The 22,111-nt window shown below is 35.8% G+C and overlaps 1 protein-coding gene across 2 annotated transcripts in view; it reads right to left on the bottom strand.

Annotated features, from left to right (window-relative positions):
- Positions 1–1,684: 1,684 nt before the first annotated feature.
- Positions 1,685–22,111, bottom strand: part of FGF12 (fibroblast growth factor 12) — a 563,726-nt gene continuing 543,299 nt past the window's right edge. The window contains exons 5-6 of one of the 2 annotated variants that reach the window (XM_027108756.1): positions 20,331–20,529; positions 1,685–3,741 (exon numbers count right to left, since the gene is read on the bottom strand). In XM_027108756.1, coding sequence (XP_026964557.1) covers positions 3,623–3,741; positions 20,331–20,529 — 318 coding nt within the window. In that variant the 3' untranslated portion in view covers positions 1,685–3,622. The remainder of the gene's footprint in view (positions 3,742–20,330; positions 20,530–22,111) is intronic. The other variant, XM_027108766.1, reaches the window with a different exon arrangement.

The raw sequence follows: 22,111 nt of genomic DNA, 5'->3' as shown, positions 1-22,111 counted from the left end.
AAGTCGTGCAACATCATGGAAGACCTTCTCAGAGCACAGCCTTATAGACAAAGCCATGAAGGCGGAATAGTAGATTTGCTATTTCTGGGTCCATGTTTTAAAACAATTACTGTTGATGTAGTCATGCTTCTCCGCCAGGGAATTACTGGTCCCAAATTAGGACCTTCAAGCTTTTCAATACACAAAGAGACAGTCTTCACACTTTACTTTTACTTTTGTCTTGATACCCTCATGTCTTACTAGTGGCATCACGGGACCACCAACCTATATACAATACCTATCAATGGCACTGTCATTTTCTTAAATAGAACAGTTCTTTTACAAGCTATCTGGATTAGAATGAGGCCCATAAAGCATCATCGTTTGCAACAAATTGATGTCTTTTTATTGTGCTGATCCATAATGACTAAAAACGTGGTATGAAATTCATATGTAAAATTCCAAACCCAAACTATTACTGTGATCAAGAATAGGTTGGCTTGCTGTCCTCCAGTTTCCTGAAGCACAAAATCTCTGAATTAGCAAATGGAACTTCAGCACCATTTTGTTTCTATACCTCTGACTTCTAGCTTAAACATCGAGTAAGGTATATTGACTAGAAAATTATTTTGTGAGATTCTCAGTTTTGTTTTCATTCTTAAGTCCACTGATTTTGAAACATGTTACAATAAGGACTCTTAGAATAAACATATTTTAACTTATATTTACATAGCCAATTACAAAGCTTTACTAAAAGTCATAATTTTCCTGAGACTATCCCAATGCATTTAAGAAAAACAGGCTTATTTTACTTATAGGAGAATAAGTGATGGGTGAATTGAGACCCAGAAATTGGAATGATGAAAATCAAAGTTAAGAATTATTTTACTTGGAGTAAACCTGAAAAACAAACTATTTAAACTGGCTCATATTTTTGGAGGAAATAGGATAATTATATGTGTATATATGGTAATATTTTAAAAACCTAGACAGTAAATACTTTTTCTATGAAAGTTTTTATGTACTTAAAAAGTAAGCAGCAATTAGGCAAATGTTCACCCTGTGTTCTAAACCATAGTTTTTGTCAGGTTAATGTGTAAAAAAATACGAGGTTTCCAATTTATTCTCTGACAGTAAGTTTCCAAAACATTTTATTGTGGTGAACATTTGCTTAAATGATATGGAGAAAAACAATATACAAATTGGGTAGTTAGAAATGTTTCTTCAGTGTTATCACGAAGGAGACAGATGTGAGTCTAGATGCTAAAAAACGAACAACCATTGAAAAAAAAGGGAAGAATTTTGTTGGAAATTCATTTCTCTACCATATTTTCCATAATATTTAACTAGATAAGATATATTGTCGTGAAATCATCAGTATAATTGATAACACTTTGAGAAACTGTCAATTGTGTTACTTGTGAGCTTGTGATGCCTATGTATATGTGTGTATGTGTATATGACCGAAAAGCACAAATCATTTTATGCTAAATGAGCCTGTGACCCATTTTGTAGAAGCCTCTTTTTAATTTTTTCAAAGAAAATAAGGCTTTGTGCTTGGGATTTGTTTGGTCCTGGAAGTGACAGGTGCATTTATAATCAAGTTGAATCAAGAGTGACAAGGAGAAATACAACCAGATTTGTATTTCTGTATTTCTTTTGACAAGGGCATTCTTTTCCTAGAAGAGTAACATTCCTTTTTTCTCTTTAATTTAAATGTGTGTATTTGTTACGTTCCAAGTATTTTGGTTAAACAAATATCTCTCGAAAATGTGTGTTCAAAATCCTTGCCTAGATGCATAACTTTTATTCTTTGCAACCAGTTAGACAAATTCCTCCATTTCATTTTCTGCTAACCTCCTGATAACAGAAACAGAATACTTGGTGAAGGACACGGACCACTATTGAAGAATAATGATTGTGTAGAGTGAGGGAAACTACAGTGACTTTGAAGGAATACAGCAACCAACGGCAAGGTCATTGAAGTGAGGGCCTAGAGTTTCTGCAAAGTGTATATATTTTAGGGAGTATTTGGAACAATACATGCTGGACGGTAGAGCTATAAGAGAAGTAACATGCTAAGTCTTCTCATTGATAATATCCATAAATCTACATATATTTTTTAACATTCTCTTTAGTTTTGTTTTGATTTGGATGTCTCTACACCATTCCTGATTTGTAGGACTAAGTAGATCTACTTTTTTCCAAGGCAGTTGTATAAAATTCAATTCTTCCCTAACATTTTTCTAACACTTTAGTATTCCTAAATATGCATTTGCCTAGTCTTACACCGAGGTGTTTTTTTTTGGGGGGGGGGTGGGGGGACTACTTTAAGCCACTCACACAACCCTGTCTGTTGGAGCCATGGCTGTTAATTCTGTATTATTTCTCTATACCCCTTGAAAATTCAGCACATTACAAGTTTCATTCTATGCTCTAGGAGACAGACTGATTTTCAAGTAGATTTATAAGTGAGGATATATAGTAACAAACAATTCACTGGCTTCATAAGATAGTAAGTTAGGAATTTCACAGCCATGCTTCCCAATTCCTTGGTGAAGTTTGGAAAATGCTACATACAGAAAACTCCGGTAAGGTACAAAGACAAATACAATTTGCTTTCACCAATTTCTTAGGATTTATTTCTTTATATAAAACCCCTCTTCCTTCTTTCCTGCTGCAAGAGATGGTATAAAACTCTCTGAGACAGCTAGACATGCACCTATACTCTCAAAGATGTCCACAAAGTAAAAAATCAGACCAAAATGGTATGAGCACATAACTTATTTATCACTGCCTGGGCATGGCAATGACAAAGAATTCCTAAAATCAGCCTTAAAACCTGAAATTTTTTTCTAAATGGCTAAAGAAAAAAAATGAGCCCCTGAATTAATACCTTTGAAAAAAACATAATATTCTCCTAGGAGAATCTGAAACTCTTCAGGAAGGAATGAAATCAGCTAATAGCATTAAATTCAACATAAGGCTATCCTTTGCATGAAACAATCTTAAATATCGATTTCAAGAATAAAATTTTAAACTTTTCTTGATGTTAAATGATTTCTGGCTATATACCTTATAGGCAATAGAAGAATCTATAATTCATAAATGTTCAATATCATGGTAAAAAAAAATCCTGGAAACAGAATGTAATTATGTGTCAATTCCAGATGTCCAAAGAAAATACAAATTCAAAACAAAACACACACCAGAGAATTATCCAGAGTTTAAGGTATTTAGGGTATTACATCGATTTGTAAGTTCAATTTTCCAAAACCCTCTTCTTTAAGGTAATAATTTTATTTCATCTTTATGATAGTTATGTTTTCATTACATTTAGCCCTCTATTAATAACAACACAGTTTATTTTAATGCTTGTGGAGTCTTGATTTATTTTTTCCTCTGCTTTTAGGTGTGCTAATCTTTGTGCATGTGCATTTTTCTACCACATTGCAACAGACAAGCTTTGGTTCAATTTTCTTATCCTACACAAAGAAAGATTTTGAGTGCAGAATCTTAGCCACTGGGTCTTGGGTTGCCATTTTATTTTCCTCTCCTTGGGTGGATTTATTGGAAGGAAATGGGTAAAGGGCAAGGGGAGAAAAGGAAGGGATGAGAGAGGGACGAAGGGAAGAGTTCTCAGCTATGTTGAATCTTGATTCACAACTTTGCCTCCATTCATGGTTGGTGTTCCGGAACTTTTCCTCGAACGCCCCTGTTTTTCTCCAATCTCATGTAGTGATGGCTCTCTGTACATACACACTGGAAGGCAAAAATCACATTAATTACTCTTTACAATAGTGGACATAAATTTCGCCTCAATAAACAGCTCAATTTTGACTTCATAATATTGTTCACTCTCATCACTAGCTCTTCTTCCTATGTGAAAATGAGTTTTAACTTAAAACATTTAATGGATACACATAATTCTCTTCTAGTTCTATCAGTCACAACCTTTTAAGTCTTCCCGAACGGCAAACACATGGGTAGTTTCTGTTCCTGTATAGATAAGGCTTAAGTTTTTACTGTCTGCTAACCTATATAATAGGATTTTCATCTAGAGTTAGAGGAGACATTGGGAGTATAACATTTAAAGGGTAGAAAAAGATATTTTGTTTTTTAGCCTTTAGCCTGCAATCTTGGGAAAAAATTCTTATTTACATGATCCTAATCTTTACCCTACTGCAAGAAATATGACATTGTTTTATCAAATTGAAATATTTATTGCCAACTTTCAGGGTATTCATCTATAGTTATTCATCAGTAGGAAATGTGATTATGCAACCGTGAGATTTCAGTTCACATCTGTATAAACACTTCCTTTTATCTCTATTGTTTTGTCTGGCTCTAAAGCTCAGTCATCTGTGAATTATCGTGGCTCTTGCTACATTATTGCATAGAAAGAAAAATGTTTTTCAATTCACAAAGATAAGATAGGATCTATTAGCGTATTGAGTCCATTAAAAGAGATTCATTTTACTGTTGTGAGACAAATGTGACTGTATATGAAATATTTACTTAAATATCAGGAGGTATTTTTATCTTTGACTTAGGAACAAATAGTTGCGTACTCCCATCTATTGAACAATCACTACATTACCTTGGTAATCTGAATGTTATTTCCAATCAAATTGCTTCTGCCGATGGGCTTTGCCCTGGAACTGGAGACCCGAGCGTGGCCATGAATAAAACAGATGTTGCATGGTGGTTAAGAGCACCAATTTGGGAGCCACACTGCCTGGTCTACATCCTTAGCCACTTTCTAGCTCTGTCTAATGGACACACAGTAAGCATCCAAAGATGTATAAGAAGAATGAATGAGCTGATCTCTTCATGAACATTATGAATAAAAGATTTCAGAGAACATACTGATAAATTGTTTTGGTTGAAGGTATATCCTAAATCCAAAACTAGATTAAGAGAGTTAAGATACAAGTAAGCTTCTCCTCAGACTCGTTCAGTGATGAAGAGATAGGTCTCTTCCAACATCTCAGTAGTAGGGCTTCTTAAATGTCCATGTGCATCTGAATCACCTAGGGGTATTGTTAAAATGAAGACTCTGATTCAGAAGGTCTATAGTGGGCTTGAGATTCTGCATTTTTAATAAGTGCCCAGGTGATGCGGATGCTGGCAAAACCGTAACCACACTGTGGCCAGTACAAAAAATACATATAAAACATGTTTGTTAAGTATATTGTGCACGATTGTTATACATATATATATATATATTTTTTTTCAATACGCGGGCCTCTCACTGTTGTGGCCTCTCCCGTTGCGGAGCACAGGCCCCGGACATGCAGGCTCAGCGGCCATGGCTCACAGGCCCAGCCGCTCCACGGCATGTGGGATCCTCTGAGACTGGGGCACGAACCCGTGTCCCCTGCATCGGCAGGCAGACTCTCAACCACTGCGCCACCAGGGAAGCCCTACATATATATTTTTAAATGAGATTTTAAAATATTTCAGTTATTGCACTGAATGGTCCCTCCGATATCCTCAAAGGACTAACTGCCTTTGGCCTCACTAGCAAAGTATACAGAGGAAACTAGAAAGAACTGATCCTGTAATTTTCAGATAGTGCCAGTAGGTAATTCAAGTTTCTACCTTTCTTTTACAAAAGACAGAAGATCCTTAAGATTCTACTGAAATCTTGAAATTCCTCAAGCCTAAGGTCTTTTACCTATATTTCTGTTATACACAAGTATTAAAAAATATGTTTATATGTGCAAAATATAGCCATGTATTTATAACTGGTTACTGCACAGGGGAACTCAGAAGTAATGAAGTGATTCAGTTGGAAAGTTATTCATATGATGCCATAAAGCAGTTTTTCCCTACTCTGTCACCTAATCAGTTGTGAAAATCCCCAGACCTGACTACTGACTGCTAAATCAGCCTCAAAGAATGAAAAAAATATATTTAAAAATACACACAATAGATTTTGACACGCAAATTTCTTAAACTTCAACTTACAGGCACTTGAAGAATATTACTCTTTAATTTCCATTAAATAATATAGTTTATAGTTTTGTTTTTTGTTTGTTTGTTTGTTTTTGCGGTACGCGGGCCTCTCACTGTTGTGGCCTCTCCTGTTGCAGAGCACAGGCTCCGGACGCGCAGGCTCAGCGGCCATGGTTGACGGGCCCAGCCGCTCCGCGGCATGTGGGATCTTCCCGGACCGGGGCATGAACCCGTGTCAGCTGCACCGGCAGGCGGACTCTCAACCACTGCGCCACCAGGGAAGCCCTAGTTTATAGTTTTTGTATCTGAATTTCTTACTGTTGCAATTTCTTTTTTGTTTCCTTGTATCATAGATTTTACTCAAGACATTTGTTTTTAACTTTTATCTTTTTTTTTGCTATTTCTCACACATAAAATACTTAAGTTATGACAACACAAAATGTTGCCATTATAATTATCATTGCAGATAGCCTTTCAAATAACTTAACCCTGCTGACCATCCTAGTATCAAGTCCCCGTAGAGTTTTCCAAACTGGCATCTAAAATTTTTCAGTATTTCAAAAAGAACAAAACTCACTAGTGTCATAGCAAACTGTGCAACTTGCTCTTCTTCTCGGACAACTCAATCACTAATTTTCCAATATTTCCATTAAATGGAGTAATAAACTTCCAGGTTTTGAAAAATATATCTTCTTATATATCGTAGCTGGAAGATTAAGAGTAATTAAACCAATAGATTCAATTTAATTTCTTGGGCTTTAATTTTCATTGTTATTTACAGACTCTCAGATGCCAGTAATACTACCTAACTTAAGAAGCTGACAAATAAAGGGGTATGAAACTCAATCAAGTTTTAGAATTAAAGTGTAATTAAGAGACCATGATCCAATTAGAAAGCAAAGAAAGGACGGACAAAACACTTCTCTTCAGGAATGTAACCTCCTTTGATAGTTGTATTAACACTCCATAACTGTGCTATTCTGTCTGAATGGTACATAATAAAATGATGACACAAAATACAAGAAGAAAACAAGAAGGCATAAGTGTTCTATAAAGTGCATTATAAGCTCAAAACGTAAACCCAAATCACTGTGATGTACACAATAACCACAATCATAACCTCTTAAATAAACCTTTAATCCCGTCAATAAATCTATTTCAGAATTTTCAAAGCCATTTCATTTATTTATTTTTTATAGGCAAATCGTCTTTTAATGAACTGTACCAACAGACAGAATTTTACATTTAACCCTAACTGGGACTTGGACTTCTTCCCAGGCACTGAATGATCACAGAGAGACTAGACTGTAGTAGAGAACCCGAGCTGGCATTTGTGAAGATTTTCCTGGATGCGGCTGGGGAGTGCCGAAACCTGCCCAAATGGATATTCAAAGCCATTGTAAACTGACCACCTCATTTGATAATTACAATAACCAGGTGAATAAAGTAGGCGAGAAACATAAAAGAAACTAAGCAACTTCCCTAAAGTCAGAGGGTGAGTAGTAGCAGAGCCAGATGGGAGTATAGGATTTCGAGGTCCTAGTCAAAAGTTTTTATTTATAAAAGCAGAAAAACAGTTCATCAAATAAATGGTATAAATGACTGTCTTATACCAATGTTTAAGTTATTTCTGTATATTAATGTAGATCCAGGTTGGCTTCACCTCTACCAAATGTTCCTAATGTCATCCAAAAATGGTAATGAAAATAAATTCAGGGTGCCTATTATAAAAACAAATAATTAAATAACAAGTGTTGGCAAGTAGGTGGAGAAACTAGAACCATTGTACCTTGCTGGCAGGAATTTAAAATGGACAGCCACTGTGAAAAACAATATGGTGAGTTCCTCAAAAAATCAAGCATAGAATTACCATATAATCCAGAAATTCCACCTCTGGATATATACCCAAGAGAAAAAAAAGCAGGGATGTGAACAGGTATTTGTACACCCGTGTTCAAGGAAACATTACTTACAATAGCCAAAAGGTGGAGCACATTTGGTTGGTTGAACAAATGAACAGATACACAAAATGTGTTATATACATACAACGAAATATTGTTCAACCTTAAAAAAGAACAAAGTCCTGACACAAACATGGATGAACCTTGAGGAACTAAGGCTATGTGAAATAAGCTAGGCATAAAAGGACAAATATTTTATGATTCCATTTATGTGAGATACCTAGAGTAGTAATTAATAGAGACAGAAAGTAGAATGGTGGTTGCTGGTGGACACTGAGGGAAGGGAGGATGGGAGTAAATACTTAATGGATGCAGCATTTCAGTTGGGGAAGATGTAAAAGTTTTGGGGATGGATGGTGGTAATGGCTGCACAACACAGGAATGTATTTAATGGCACTGAAATGTACTCTTTCTTTTTTTCTTAATTGGAGTATAATTGTTTCTCCCTTTGGGATTCCAATTAGATAAGTATTATATCTTCTCACTCCTTCTTCTGTATATCTTGGACTCTGTGATATTTTCTATCTCCTCTGCCCTTTTGTCTACATTCTCAAGAATTTGTTTTTTAGATCGCAGTTCTTTATTTTTTTATTGGAGTATAATTGCTTTACAATGTTGTGTTAGTTTCTGCTGAACAATGAAGTGAATCAGCTATAAGTATACATATATCATCTTCCTCTTGGACCTCCCCCCCATCCCACCCATCTAGGTCATCACAGAGGACCGAGCTGAGCTCCCTGTGCTATACCGCAGGTTCCCACTAGCTATCTGTTTTACATATGGTAGTGTATTAATGTAAAACCTATTCTCCCAATTTATCCCACTCTCCCCTTCCCCTACTGTGCCCACACATACGTTCTCTATGCTTGCATTTCTATTCCTACCCTGCAAATAGGTTCACCTGTACCATTTTTCTAAATTCCACATATATGTCTTAATCTAAATATTTGTTTTTCTCTTTCTGACTTACTTCACTCTGTATGACAGACTCTAGGTCCATCATTGCAGCATTATTTACAATAGCCAGGACATGGAAACAACCTATATGTCCATCAACAGATGAATGGATAAAGAAGATGTGGTACATATAAACAATGGAATATTGCTCAGCCATAAAAAGGAACAAAATTGGGTCATTTGTAGATGGACTGAGAAATGTACTGTTAAATTGGCTTAAATGGTAAATTTTATGTTGTGTATATTTTATACAACATAATTAACAATTATAAATAATTTAAAAAAAATCACACACACAGAAACAAACACCCTGAGTGTAAGCTGTAAACAAAGAAGTGACTATTAAAGCCAGAGATGTCCTGTTTGCATGGGAAGAGCCAAAAATTCCCCAACAGTCAACAATATTAGTCTTAGGACTGTTCTGTGAAAGAGAGAATTGAGATATACTGAGGGTACAGGGTTGGTGAGAGGATAGGAAAATCTGATGAGAACATCCTAGGACTGTGCTACCTAATACAGTATCCATTTTGCCATATGTGATCATTGAGCACTTAAAATGTGGCTGGTCCTAATTCAGATGTGCTAGAAGTATAAAATAAATACTGAATTTCAAAGACCACACAAAAATTAAATATCTCAGTAATAATGCTTCATATTGATTATATATTGAAATGACATTTTGAATATACTGGGTTGAATACATTATTAAAATTTATTTCATATGTTTGTTTTTATTTTTTAAATATGATTACCAGAAAAGTTTAAATTACATATGTAGCTTGTATTATATTTCTGTTACACAGTGCTGTCTTAGAAGTTTGCTGTTCTCTGGAAAAGAAGTGTCTTGATTAGAGTCAAAGCTATCAATTACTATATGATGGGGAGGGGGAGTTGAGGAAACTTCCTGAACTGACTGGACCTGACCTCCATAGGCAAACTTAGGAGAGACAGAGTATCTCAGATTTCTTTGATGGAATGAACTGGTTCACAAAACATTTATTGGCCCTTTTAACTTGGCTTAACTGTTAATAATATTGTATCATTTTGATTCTATTACTGTCTTTTCATTTCTTTCTTTCCTCAAATTCCACTTACTCTTTTGCCGACTAATATCCAGAGATGAATTTGTTTCAGCATTAATTTGTTCAGTTATTTTATGAACAGGTACAAATTACTTTGTACAAGGCGCTCTGCTAGATTCTGCGGCGACTGCAAGAAATGCTCTCGATTCCTTGCCCTCAAGGAGCTCAAGGCTAAGAAAGAGAGCACAGGCGTTCACACAAATCACAGGGTAGAAAGGGCCATAGCAGAGTTTCACGGAAATGAGTTTATAAAATAGTTCTTTGATGTTGATTTAGCCTTGAAGGATGCAGAAGATTTAGAGAAATGGATGAGCTACTAAATAAGGATGAAGGGATGAAGTGCAGGTTGTATAAGAGAAACAGTGACCAGTTGAAGGATGGAGTAAAACTGAGAGGTGGCGAGGGATGAGAGTGACAGGGCCAACTTGAATCAGACCTCCTGAATCCAGGCCAGAGGATTTAAGCCATGATCCTGATACAATCAGACTTGATTTGTTAGTGAATGAACAGTTAATAATATGTCCATCAAGTATATGAGTGTATAGGGAAAAATCTATTTATTCAATCTCTTTATCTAGAAAAATGTCTATGTTTACATGACATTCATAGCCAGTCAGGGTAGTCAAGAAAAATCAAACTGAATCTTACTGCCTAGATTACATAAGAAATCATTGGCAGCGTTTCAAACCTTTATGAGTTGTTCTGATGCCTTGCAAACACCGTCCTAATTTCTTAGGAACAAACTTAGCTGGGTGCCATGATGTATGAGACCAGCTGCTTATCTCCTGTACAGTTGGCTTTCTGTATCTGCGGGTTCTACATCCTCAGAGTCAACCAACTGCAGGTTGGAAAATATTCAATTAAAAAATTCCAGAAAGTTCCAAAAAGCAGAATTTGAATTTGCCCTGCTCTGGCAACTATTTACATAGCATTTACATTGTATTAGGTATTATAAATAATTTAGAGATGATTTAAAGTATACAGGAGGATGTGTAGGTTATATGCAAATACTATGCCATTTTATATAAGGGACTTGAACATCTGCAGATTTTAGTATCCACAGAGATTCCTGGAACGAATCCCCTGCAAATACTGAGGGATGACTGTACTCAACATCTAACACATTTCAAACACCATGACTCTGACTGCAATTGAAAAGTGGGGCTCTCTTTGTTAAGCTAACTAACATGTTGAGAATGGTTATCCTTTTGTTTTGGGGGAAGCGTAATTTAGCTTAGCACTTAAGACGACTAAACAAACAACAAATGATAAATCAAGAATTACTAATCCCGCAAATGAGACTCCTATATACTGTACAGTAAAATTTGGAGTTCTGGTATTAATTTCCAATCATACACTACTAAGCAATTCTGAGAAACCTTTAAGAAACATTTCCAGGGAACTGTCGAGATTCTGATCTTCAACAATTATATAAATTCTATAGCTCCTAAATTGTGCTTCTCAAATTATTACTGTCCCATACAAGATTTTTTTCTTCCCATTAATAAGTTCCTTATTAGTAATTGCAAAGAACCCTAGTCTCTTGGTTTGCAGTAGTTCAAAGGACTAAAATGGTATTTAAGTAGGGGCTTTTCCATCACTTTCTTTTATTATAAGCTATTATTTCATTAGAAAATAGAGTTTTTAGTCAATGCTTTAGAAGTTTTAAAAAATCCTTGAATATTTTCTTCCCAAGTGCTCTGTTTTATGCATTCTGGGGCACTATAGCTATGAGAGCAAAGTTTGATATTCTAGTTATTTTGATGAGGAGTCATTTCCAAATTGAGAATAAAGTGAAAAAACAAACAAAAAATCCAACTCCCTATCATTCTTGTCCTCCCAGCTCCGCACACCTGTTTCACAGAAACTCAGGTTCAGTGCCACTGCAGATTTAACAACTGGAAACCAATCCAGTGAGGGAAACTTGGGATATAACTATTTCTCATTCAGGACCTTGTGGGCTCCACTTGTGATACAGGCTTTACTTTCAGTGGGCATGATTTAATGGCCAGCTGTTGGTATGGAACTGGTTTCTAACTGTGTTTCTTTCTGATTTAATTTTATACTATCTTTCCAACGAAGTTTCAATATCCAAATTTCAAGAATGTTCAGTGTCCTGATAATGCAATACTTTCATGATTCACAACATTATATCTCTTTCATTTGGCTCTTCTGGGTTGTCCTGATCCTATTTCTTGCCCTCTTTCCTCTTTAAAGTATGAAAAAGTATACTTGCTCTTTTTTTCAGCCCACAGAATGTTTTTGAGATAAATATTTTTCTTATTCTAACATATGTGGTATCATAATAGTTTTGGATAAATGGTAAAAAGGAGATAATGCTCTGAAAAGGGAAGTATTGCAGTATGGCTCTTTAGATCTCTTTCTTCAAATCAGTTTTCTATTTTTCCTCTATTCTGATATATGTTTCCATTTCTTCCTCTTCTTCCCCTCCCCCCTTCTTCCTTCACATCTTCTTTTTCTTCTGAATGTTTCCTTTTATTCATGTTTTGACTTTTCTTGATTTATAGTATATTGAAGCAGAGGGATTTATCCCAGCTTTCAGAATAAGATGAGGTAGAGATTTCATGAGAGAATATTCTTCCTCATTTGCAGACACAAGGACAAGCGCGGATTTCTAATAACACAGCCAGTGTTATGTATTACCTTAAGACATAGCATCTGCTAGGAATCCCCAGTTCATCCCTTTAATGTGAACGGAACACACTCGTATGATGGACCCTAGTCACTTAGTGACTTGGTGTAGTGAAGGCTGTCATTTTCACAGCTGCCTGAGATGCAGTGGTCCATTTTTCTATAGAAAGCCCTGCAGTCCTGTTATCAAATAAAATGCTACCCTTGGTCATAACAAGACCATAAGCTACCAACCTTGTAATAATATATGGTATTTGCTCAACTTATTTTTTGCTTTACTTTTAAATGCAAGATTGTGCCATTAGAAAAGAAAAGGGCCAAATACATATCACTGGGCTTTGAAGTCTTATTAAAAATAAATCCATCCTCTCTTTGTAAGATTAGTTATGGGTCTTTCCAGGGCAGGCTTTCCACTTATTATTTTTCCATTATATTCTTTCACTGGTACCTCTGCTGCAAATGCAGTTATCAGAATAGGCAGGCGTCCCTTGCCATTATAATAACTCAGATTCCCTGTTTGCAACTTTTAATGTTCAACAATCAGTTTTATGTTAGTTATCATAAATTTCTCTTGGAAAACTTAAACTAAAATAATGCCTTTCTTAAAAGTATGAAAAAGTGACATCTCAGGGGTTGCTGTTATTTATAAATCAAACAACAATAATAAACCAGGTTTCAGGTACCATCCCGGGGTATTCTCCTTCTAAGTAGCCACTGTCCTCTTAATCATAGCTAATATTAACTGAGCACTTACTAAACATCTGCACTTTATATACAGTAAGTTTATTTTAAATGACCCTAAAAGGTGGATACTTTAATTGACCTCTTTCACAGTAAAGGAAACTGAAGAGCAAAAAGGGTAGTTTGTTCAAAGTAGTGCACTGACACAGGCAAAATCTGCATTCAAATTCATGTGTGATTAGCTGCAGGGTTCCTGCCCTAAGGGTACAGCCAAATAGTTTAAATAAAGAGTTTGGAGAAAAACAACACTTAATTGCTTGGTCTCAAAGTCTTGACCCCAAACCTCTGGGGTGCTCAGCAGTTCGTGGAGTCCTATTACGTTTTTCTACCCAATTTCCTCTCTCTTTCTTCCCAAGTGACTATTCCATACTTCTCTTCCGTCCTCAAACTTTGAAAACTGCCTCAGACCCTCCTCAGACTCAGTAATAGGCTTGCCTTCTTTTCTTTTCTCTTCTTGTCTTTTCTTCTCTTTTTTTCCCTCTCCCTTTATCCTTCCCTCCTTTCTTCCCTCCCTTCCTTCCTTTTCATCAATAAACTACCACGCTTTGTACTTCCCTTAGAAAAGAAATGCAGAAGAGAAAGTTTTCATATCTCCACCACAAAAGTTACCAACCCTCACACATCTGCTCATACATGTTCTGGCTCCCTGCTTGTTAAAATGCATGAACTCTTCCTGTTTCTATTTAAATCTAGCCCTCCCCTTGCCATGTGTGTCCTTGATCCCATCCCCGCTGGTCAGTGTTATTCAGTGACCCTCTCTCCTATAATACCAATTTTCACTTCTCTCCCATCAGTCTATAAATATGTTGTAACAGTTCTAAACAAATAAACCTCACCATGCAACCACCATGTTTCTCTCCACCTTCGGCCCCATTTCTCTACCACCCTTTTGTAACAGGACTCCTCAGAAGTATCATTTAATATTATTTTCTTCTTTTCTTTACCTCCTGTTATAACTTGAATCTACTCCAATTAGACTTAGTGCCCACTGCTTCACTGAAATCACTCCAGTCAAGTCGCTGTTGAACGTATGTTCCAATCCCAATGGTCATTCTCATTCACCAGCGTGCTGGACGCTCTAGCAGTATTTGGTAACGGTAACAGTTCTTGTCTTAGTTTTGCTTCTTTCTAGCTGAATGGACCTGGGTGAGTTATGTAACCTCTCTTAAACTCAGTTTCCTCATGTTTAAAATTGGAAATTTTAATCTGCATCCTTCCAAATGTCAGTGACTATCAAATGATACCCCTGTTAAGGAAGAATGTTGAAAATAACAACAAATCATCCAAATGTAAAGTAGTACAACTGCTACTAATGATTACTTTTATATTACTGCTGGATTCTTATAAATCATTTAAAAATTGAAAATTCTGATAGTTATGGAAGAACTAGGTGTAAATCTTTAAGTGTCAACAGTACTCTGGAATTGAGAGATGGAAAACTTGAGTGGAGGGCAATTGTAGTTGTTGCTGACAGATTCTGTTTTCCAGATGGAGGCAAGATAACTCCAGTTTCTAATAAAACTCATAAATGACACTTTATAAAGAACCTTCATGCTAGTTGAGACACAGATGTAGAGAACAAACGTATGGACACCAAGGGGTGAAAACCGCGGTGGGTGGGGATGGTGGTGTGATGAATTGGGCGATTGGGATTGACATGGGATTGACTGATGTGTATAAAATTGATGACTAATAAGAACCTGCAGTATAAAAACAAACAAACAAAAACAACTAACACTAAACTTTGGGTTATTTGTATGGAAATATGTTAATATAAACGTTTCAGACATTACATGAAATTTCTAAAAATCTTACATGTTCTGGTATAGTGTTATAAGTCATAATTCTAGTTATTTAAAATGTATATCTCAGAAATCACTAAATTTCCTTGTCAATTGAAAAAATAAAACAAAACAAAAAAAGAACCTTCATGCTCTATCAGTTTCCATCAAAGAAGAATGAAATATGACTAATACTTTTATTACTACCAACTTAATCAAATTTTCCTTGGCCCTCTGTAATCTCCAAGTGGAAAGGTTAGATTGCTCTGTTAGTTAATGGACCATTAAAGAAATTTAATTGTCTTAATAGCAGATCATGGAAGGGTGTGAGAAATTAACAGGAAGCAATTTCACACCTTAATTAATGTCACATAGAACCCCTTTTGGAACTGTAGCAGAACTTTATGTGCTGGTTCAGAACGTATTGTCAAAAGGATGCACCCAGTATGCCGTAAATATTTATTATAAAGAGTGAAGAGACATTGTGAACAAAAAGATCTATATCTTCATTTAGAAAGAGATCAGAAGCAGTATTTGTGTGCAAGAGATAGATCTAGAAGAAGAATATGTCAGGGAGAGGTAGGAGGGCTTTATTAAAGACTAAATTCAAAGCCAGGAAAAAGCTGCTTTGAATGAGTTAACTGGTTTGGGGAAAGAAGGTGTCACAGGCTGGCAGAGATCCCAAACTCAAAAAAGGTGGAGAGAGAGATGCTGCTATTATCTTTTCTGTAATAGAAACATTCAAGAGCATCAAAAGTATGTTTTTACTCCATCTTTCTGTTTTTGTCTTTTAGTATGGTTGGGTCCAAAAGAGGATTTTGGAAAACAAACCATCTAGTTCTCTTTCAAGTTAACTGAAATAAAAACATCAAAGTAATTTGGCAGGGCTTCCCTGGTGGCACAGTGGTTGAGAGTCCGCCTGCCGATGCAGGGGACACGGGTTCGTGCCCCGGTCCGGGGGGGATCCCACATGCCGCGGAGCGGCTGGTCTCGTGAGCCATGGCCGCTGGGCCTGCGCGTCCGGAGCCTGTGCTCCGCAACGGGAGAAGCCACAACAGTGAGAGGCCCGCGTACCGCAAAAATAAATAAATAAAATAATTTGCCATTAGTATCTTCCTGATAGGAGTTTTACAAAATCAGGACTCCTGATTTATTCACTTCTTTGGTGTTTTAGTACAAAGGTTTTGAAGAAATTATTATTTTCCCTCCAAATTCAATTTTCATTGTCTCTAATACTTTATTCAATACCACGCCTCACAGCCTTTCTCTAGTACATAACACAGTAACACAATGTCCAATTTCCAAGGGAAAATGAAAAAGGCTCTTTGCATTGATCTGACAGATTTGAGAGATCCAACTTTCTTACAATGCCAATCTTCATATTATTCCTGTGAAATAGATGGAATTTATAATCAGTTGCATCTCCAGAGATTACCTAGGTTGAAGTAAAAAATTATTTTTGCAAAATTACTTAGCAAATCATTGGTAAAATTTTTATTAGAAGAATTAGACATCTGTTTATCCTTGACTAATTGATTACTATCAAGTAACTCTTTCTTAGTGATCAGTGTGGTACAATAGTTGGTATTACCTCCACTAACTCTGTATAGTAATTTAACCCAGCACTAAAGTACAGCCATCCTAATAGCAGTAGGAAAGGTAATTAAATATATTAATGTGTTTAATATATTTAATTCCATGGTGTCAGAGTGACAATTTACTCTATATTAGATTAGGCTTAGTCCAATATATAGATCATACTAATTTGAATACATTTAAATAATGGCCTACGGCCAGAATGGATCAAAATGAGCACTGAAACAGCAAATTCAGTTTAGAACACTGAGTCTCAAACCTGGTTGCCATCAAAATAACTTGGACAATAAAATCAGAATCCTTTGGAGATTTGATCTGAGAATTGGTAGCTTTTAAAAGCACTCCAGATGGTTTTGATACTGATGTTTGGGAACCAATGATCTACATTATATACTGCTGAGACTTCAATTAGGTTCTATCAGCTTGAAGAAACAGTTCTAACAGACAGAAAGGGTAATCTGTAACTGTCCTAAAGGTGTGTGAGTATATGTGCATGTTGTGTTAGTCTTATCTTCCCACTAGAAAATAAATTGGTAGAAACTGGTTAGGTGTTCCTTTAGTCCAAGTTTAATATTTCTGTAGCAATGGCTCGCAATTGATGTTTACTAATTTCACTTTGGAAATGTATTTCTCACTCCAGGATTAAGTTCTTGAAGCTTAAATCTTGGAAAGCGCACATATTCTTTTCAGGGGGAAGGAACTAGATTCTGAATACCCAACCACTTGCAAGAGCTGAGCAATGAACTCCTTGAAGGAGGAGGGAGGAGAAAAGGCAGAGATTGTTTCTTGTTCTTTGTCAGAGAGTATTTGGCTGGTGTATCTGAAGCTAAAGGGGGAGGTCACCATCCAGACAATTAAATCTGGGGGAGTTACTTATCTGTGGTGTGAACAGTGCTCTGAATGGACAAAACTGGGAATGGTGAAGCCTGCACTGTTGTCTTAAGTTCCAGGGGAGGGTAAGTAAAAGTTGATGTGCAATGTACGTGGTATGGGTTTAAATATCAAGTCCATCCATCTGTCTGAATAGATGCCCTTGCAACCCCTTATAACACGGCCTATGTTCTAAACACAGGATGGGGGGTGAAGCTGTGAAGGGAAAGGGGCTGGTGGGTTTTATTATTATCATGCAACCAGTGCATGACTTAAAGATCCTCACACTGACGGAGCTTAATTTTGGGAATCCTGACATTCAAAATGACATCGCCGTCAGGACTGGGAAAAAGGCAGAGCTATTTGAAAAACAAAAACAAAATGAGAGTGGCACTCAAAGCTGGACATAGCCAAGGTCGCTAACAATTGCAGAGCCGCAGAACCAGCCCTGGACAGCAGGTTTCTAGATTTGGTTTGTGAGACAATAAAACTTTGTATGATTAAGCTGCTCTTAACATGGGTTTTGTGTTGTACACAACCAAACCTAATTCTAACATATACAACTAGGAATGTCTGGTTTTCTTTTCCCACATTTGTACTCAAATGCAGCAAATATGAAGAATTAAGGCAGCTCTCAAACTCGGAACATGGTAATTGTATACATTTCTCTTAGAAATATGTACATGATCATACAGACTCAAGAAGCTTGATTAGCCAAAATGCAGACAGAAGTCATGATCAGGAGGGTAGGTTACAGGTGTTTCTTCTTTTTTTTGGGGGGGGAGGGATTTAGTATGAAATGCATTATTCATAAAAGGAATAAACAAAACACAAGGATTTTTTACTTTTCCTTTATACTCTCCTGAATTTTCCAAAAATTGTTAATGAGCATGCACTACTTTTATTACAACAACAAAAAAATCAACTTAAATGCACAAATAAAAATGGTGCAATAGTTTTAATAGTTTACTTACTCTGCACCTGGACTGTTTTTGTCTACCTAATCCCCACCTCTCATCTCAAATGTTCTGAACCTGACCTAGCCCTGAAGGTATGTTTCAGTATCAACTTTCCAATATCTTCCTTTTGGTGGAAGTGCTGGCTCTTTCTATAAATCCCAATATCATTTCCGGCAACATTTAGTCCATCACTTTTTACATTATACTACTGCCATTAGTAAACATACTTCATATCTCCAAGAATATTATAAAGTTTCCTGGAGAATATAGTTCTTCTTTGTCTTTATACTTACCTATGTGTTCATTTGTTCATTCACTTGTTCACTTATTCAATTGACAATGATTATTGGATATCTCTCTATGATATGCCAGGTATTGTACAAGATACAAGGAGATATGAGAAAAATAAAACATTCTGTCATTTAACAAGTGATCTAATTATGGATAAGAAGAGACAGAGTGGTAAATAGGTGAATTTAATACAATGTGATAATTTCTAGAAGAGAGAACAAGATACAATAATAAGGTGACAGAATATTTAATTCTACTTGAAGAAAGTCAGGGAGGCCGTCATAGAAGTATTAACTCTTGAATTAATTCTTTACAAGGACTGATAGGCATTCTCCAGGCACATGAATGGAAATTTTGAGGACAGAAGGGCAAAAAAAAAAAAAGTACATAAAGCTCAAAATAGTAAAAATGTATTACAAGTAGTAAAAATGTAGAACAGAAGAAAGTTCTGTTTTGTGTGGTTAAAAGCACAGGGTGTGAGGGGAGGCTTGAGAAAGACTAGGAACTTTGAATGTCACATTTCCCCCCAGTGCTTTGAACATAGTATTGATTTAACAAATGTTTGCTGACTGTTTCAGTCATAGGTAATCTGCAGCAGGCACTGTGTCCCTACACTGGTGGACTTGACCATACCTTATAGATATTTAGCGGACAGTAAGCCTGGCTAAATCACAGAATAGCAATGCACTGCCTCAATTTTCTCATTTCTTTGGATGAGGAAGCTGAACTAATGTCTTAAGTGATTATAATGTGACTTTTAGAGAAGAGTGTTATGTTGGTAAATGTTCACTCCACTGCTGCTTTCTTAGCCTGTATTAAAAAGCTTGACTGAATACAGTAAATGTGGTTACCTCAATGGGAGATTCTCATCCTGCTTAGGGAACAAGTTGCCAAAAATGGGTTTCCTCAGCATGAAATTATTTATTCCACTGATCAATTGAAATAAATGAACACTATATTAAATGATCAAGGGAGGGGAAGTTACAGGCTCAGTTAAGAGGGATAAAATTTTAAAACTGTAATATTTATTAGCACAGTAAATTGAATATTATTTTCTTTCCTTAAAAAATACAAATAAAAATTAATACATTATATTATGAGACTTGTTCACAAAGATGTAGAAATTAGGATATAAACATATTTCTAAAAGACTTGTAAAAACTTTAAAGCATTATAATAGTACTATTGGTTTTTTCAAGAGTGTAGCCTGAGAAATTAAATTATTGTGTTCAATAAAGAAGGAAATTACATTCCAAATGGTCACTACCACTATTTTTCTACTTTCAAGAACTTGCTAGCCTCTATATTCAAGCAGTGTTTTCTAAGTGTCAAGTATTTTTAATGGAATTTTATTTTTTGATAGGAAGAGGTACTATTGTGTTTTCTGAATCTTTGTTCTGATCTGTTGTATGACAAACAATCTACTGAGTGAAAGGAAAAGGGGTGGAACTGGCATCAACACACAGGTCAGGGTCTAAAGAAAAGAAGCTTGTCTTGTACCTTCAATAGGTTTTGGTACAAAATGTGATGAGGGCTTGGTTTTCTTCACTCTGTTCCCCTTCATAATTTGACCTTCCTTATTGAGTCCCAGAAACCATGCTCGGCCTGATTCTTGCTGACGGTACAGTGTGGAAGAATAGATCACATAGTAGTTTTCAAACACAGATTCCTTAAATTTGCATTCTGGAGTGAAAACATCCTGCAGGAAAAAAAAAAAAAAAGAAGATACAAAAGAGAGAAAGGATTTAATAATGAATCAGCAAATATTTAAATCCAGTGAGCCTGAAATATAGGTTCTCTGTTAAGAAAAAATGAGAAATAATTGCACATAATTTCTATTAGCATTTGGTTTAAAGATTTATCATACAAAATCAAGAAACGAGATTTCCTTTCTAAACAACCTTACTCCACAGAACACAACTGTCAGGCTTGAATAATTTCTTCGGTTAATATCACTCAAGACTGTGCCCATGTCCACGCTCTGATCTCAGTTTAATGTTTTTTAAATTTAAGAGAATAGCCATTGTGCATTTTTGTGGCCCTTAGCATGTAAAATGTAACCCTGGGAATCAAAATATAACACAATCACAGCACACACAGGCTCAGCAGACATTTTTGAAGGGACTATCATATATGTTCACAAATCTGTGAAATACTCAAAGCTTGTTCCATAAAATCACTAGTATACTACCTCTTTGTTTAACGTCAGTAACTTTCCTGTTAATTTCTTTGAAACATTTTTTTTTTTTACTTAGTAATTAAAATTTCAGGTAAAAATATCAGGAAAAAGTAGTAGAAAAATTTTACTACTATACTGTATGATCTCCAGTGAAACATATGAGAGTTTTAGTTCAAGAAGGAACCTTAAAAGTCCTCTACTTCACCTTCACCATTTGATAAGTGAGACAACCAAAAGGTTATATGATTAATACAAAGTTAAACAACAACAGCAAAATTACTGCATCAATGCCAGAACTCACATTTATTGCTTCACAATCACTGCCTCTCAAGTTCACCTTTTCTGCCTGAGTCTTGTTCAGTGACTTACAATGAGATTTTATAATCAATACAATAAAATCAAATCCTAACATGTCAAATGAACAAAGTGTATTTCATGGAAAGAAGAAATTCCTCCCCTTCAAAGAAAAGCAGAAGAAAAACAAATGTGATAGCATCTTCTCAGCTACAAGTAAATAAGAATCCTACATGTCAAACATATTCACAATAGTCACTGCCGTCTTCACTAAGTGCTAGAAGAATCTCTTCCTTGTAACCCTTTCAATGAAAGGCCCCAGTGATTTAATGCAGTTACACCTGGAGTTAAGTTATTGAGGAATATGTGGGACTAAAGCTGTTGAAACCATGTCCTTGGAGGTGATTCTTGCAGACTAATCCCCTGGCTTCATTTCCAGGGAGCTACAGTGATGCATCTGTGGAGACAGATGAAGGTCTTCAGGGATAAAGAAACTGCTGAAAGGACTCTGTTGATTTTAAATGGTTCAAAAGTTATAGACCCAAAAAAATGAGACCAAAAATATGGGACGGGAGATGGAAAGGTGGTTGTACCCATTAAAATAATAATAGTAGTAATAATAATAATATTTCAATAATAATAATTATATTGATAATAAAAATATGATGTCACAGAATACTCTCTAGTTACTCTAAGTTTTAAGTAAACTTAGTGGCTTAAGAACCAGAGAAACAATTGACTATGTGGTACCATTTCACATCTGCTATGATGGCCGTATCAAAAAAGATGGACAATAAAAAGTGTTGCT

The sequence above is a fragment of the Aethalodelphis obliquidens genome, unplaced genomic scaffold (assembly GCF_003676395.1).
Source record: "Aethalodelphis obliquidens isolate GAN/ISIS:26980383/991018 unplaced genomic scaffold, ASM367639v1 scaffold1, whole genome shotgun sequence".
NCBI classification, from domain to species: Eukaryota; Metazoa; Chordata; class Mammalia; order Artiodactyla; family Delphinidae; genus Aethalodelphis; species Aethalodelphis obliquidens.
Note: the sequence above shows the minus strand (reverse complement) of the source record. Positions and strands in the feature narration are given on the sequence as shown.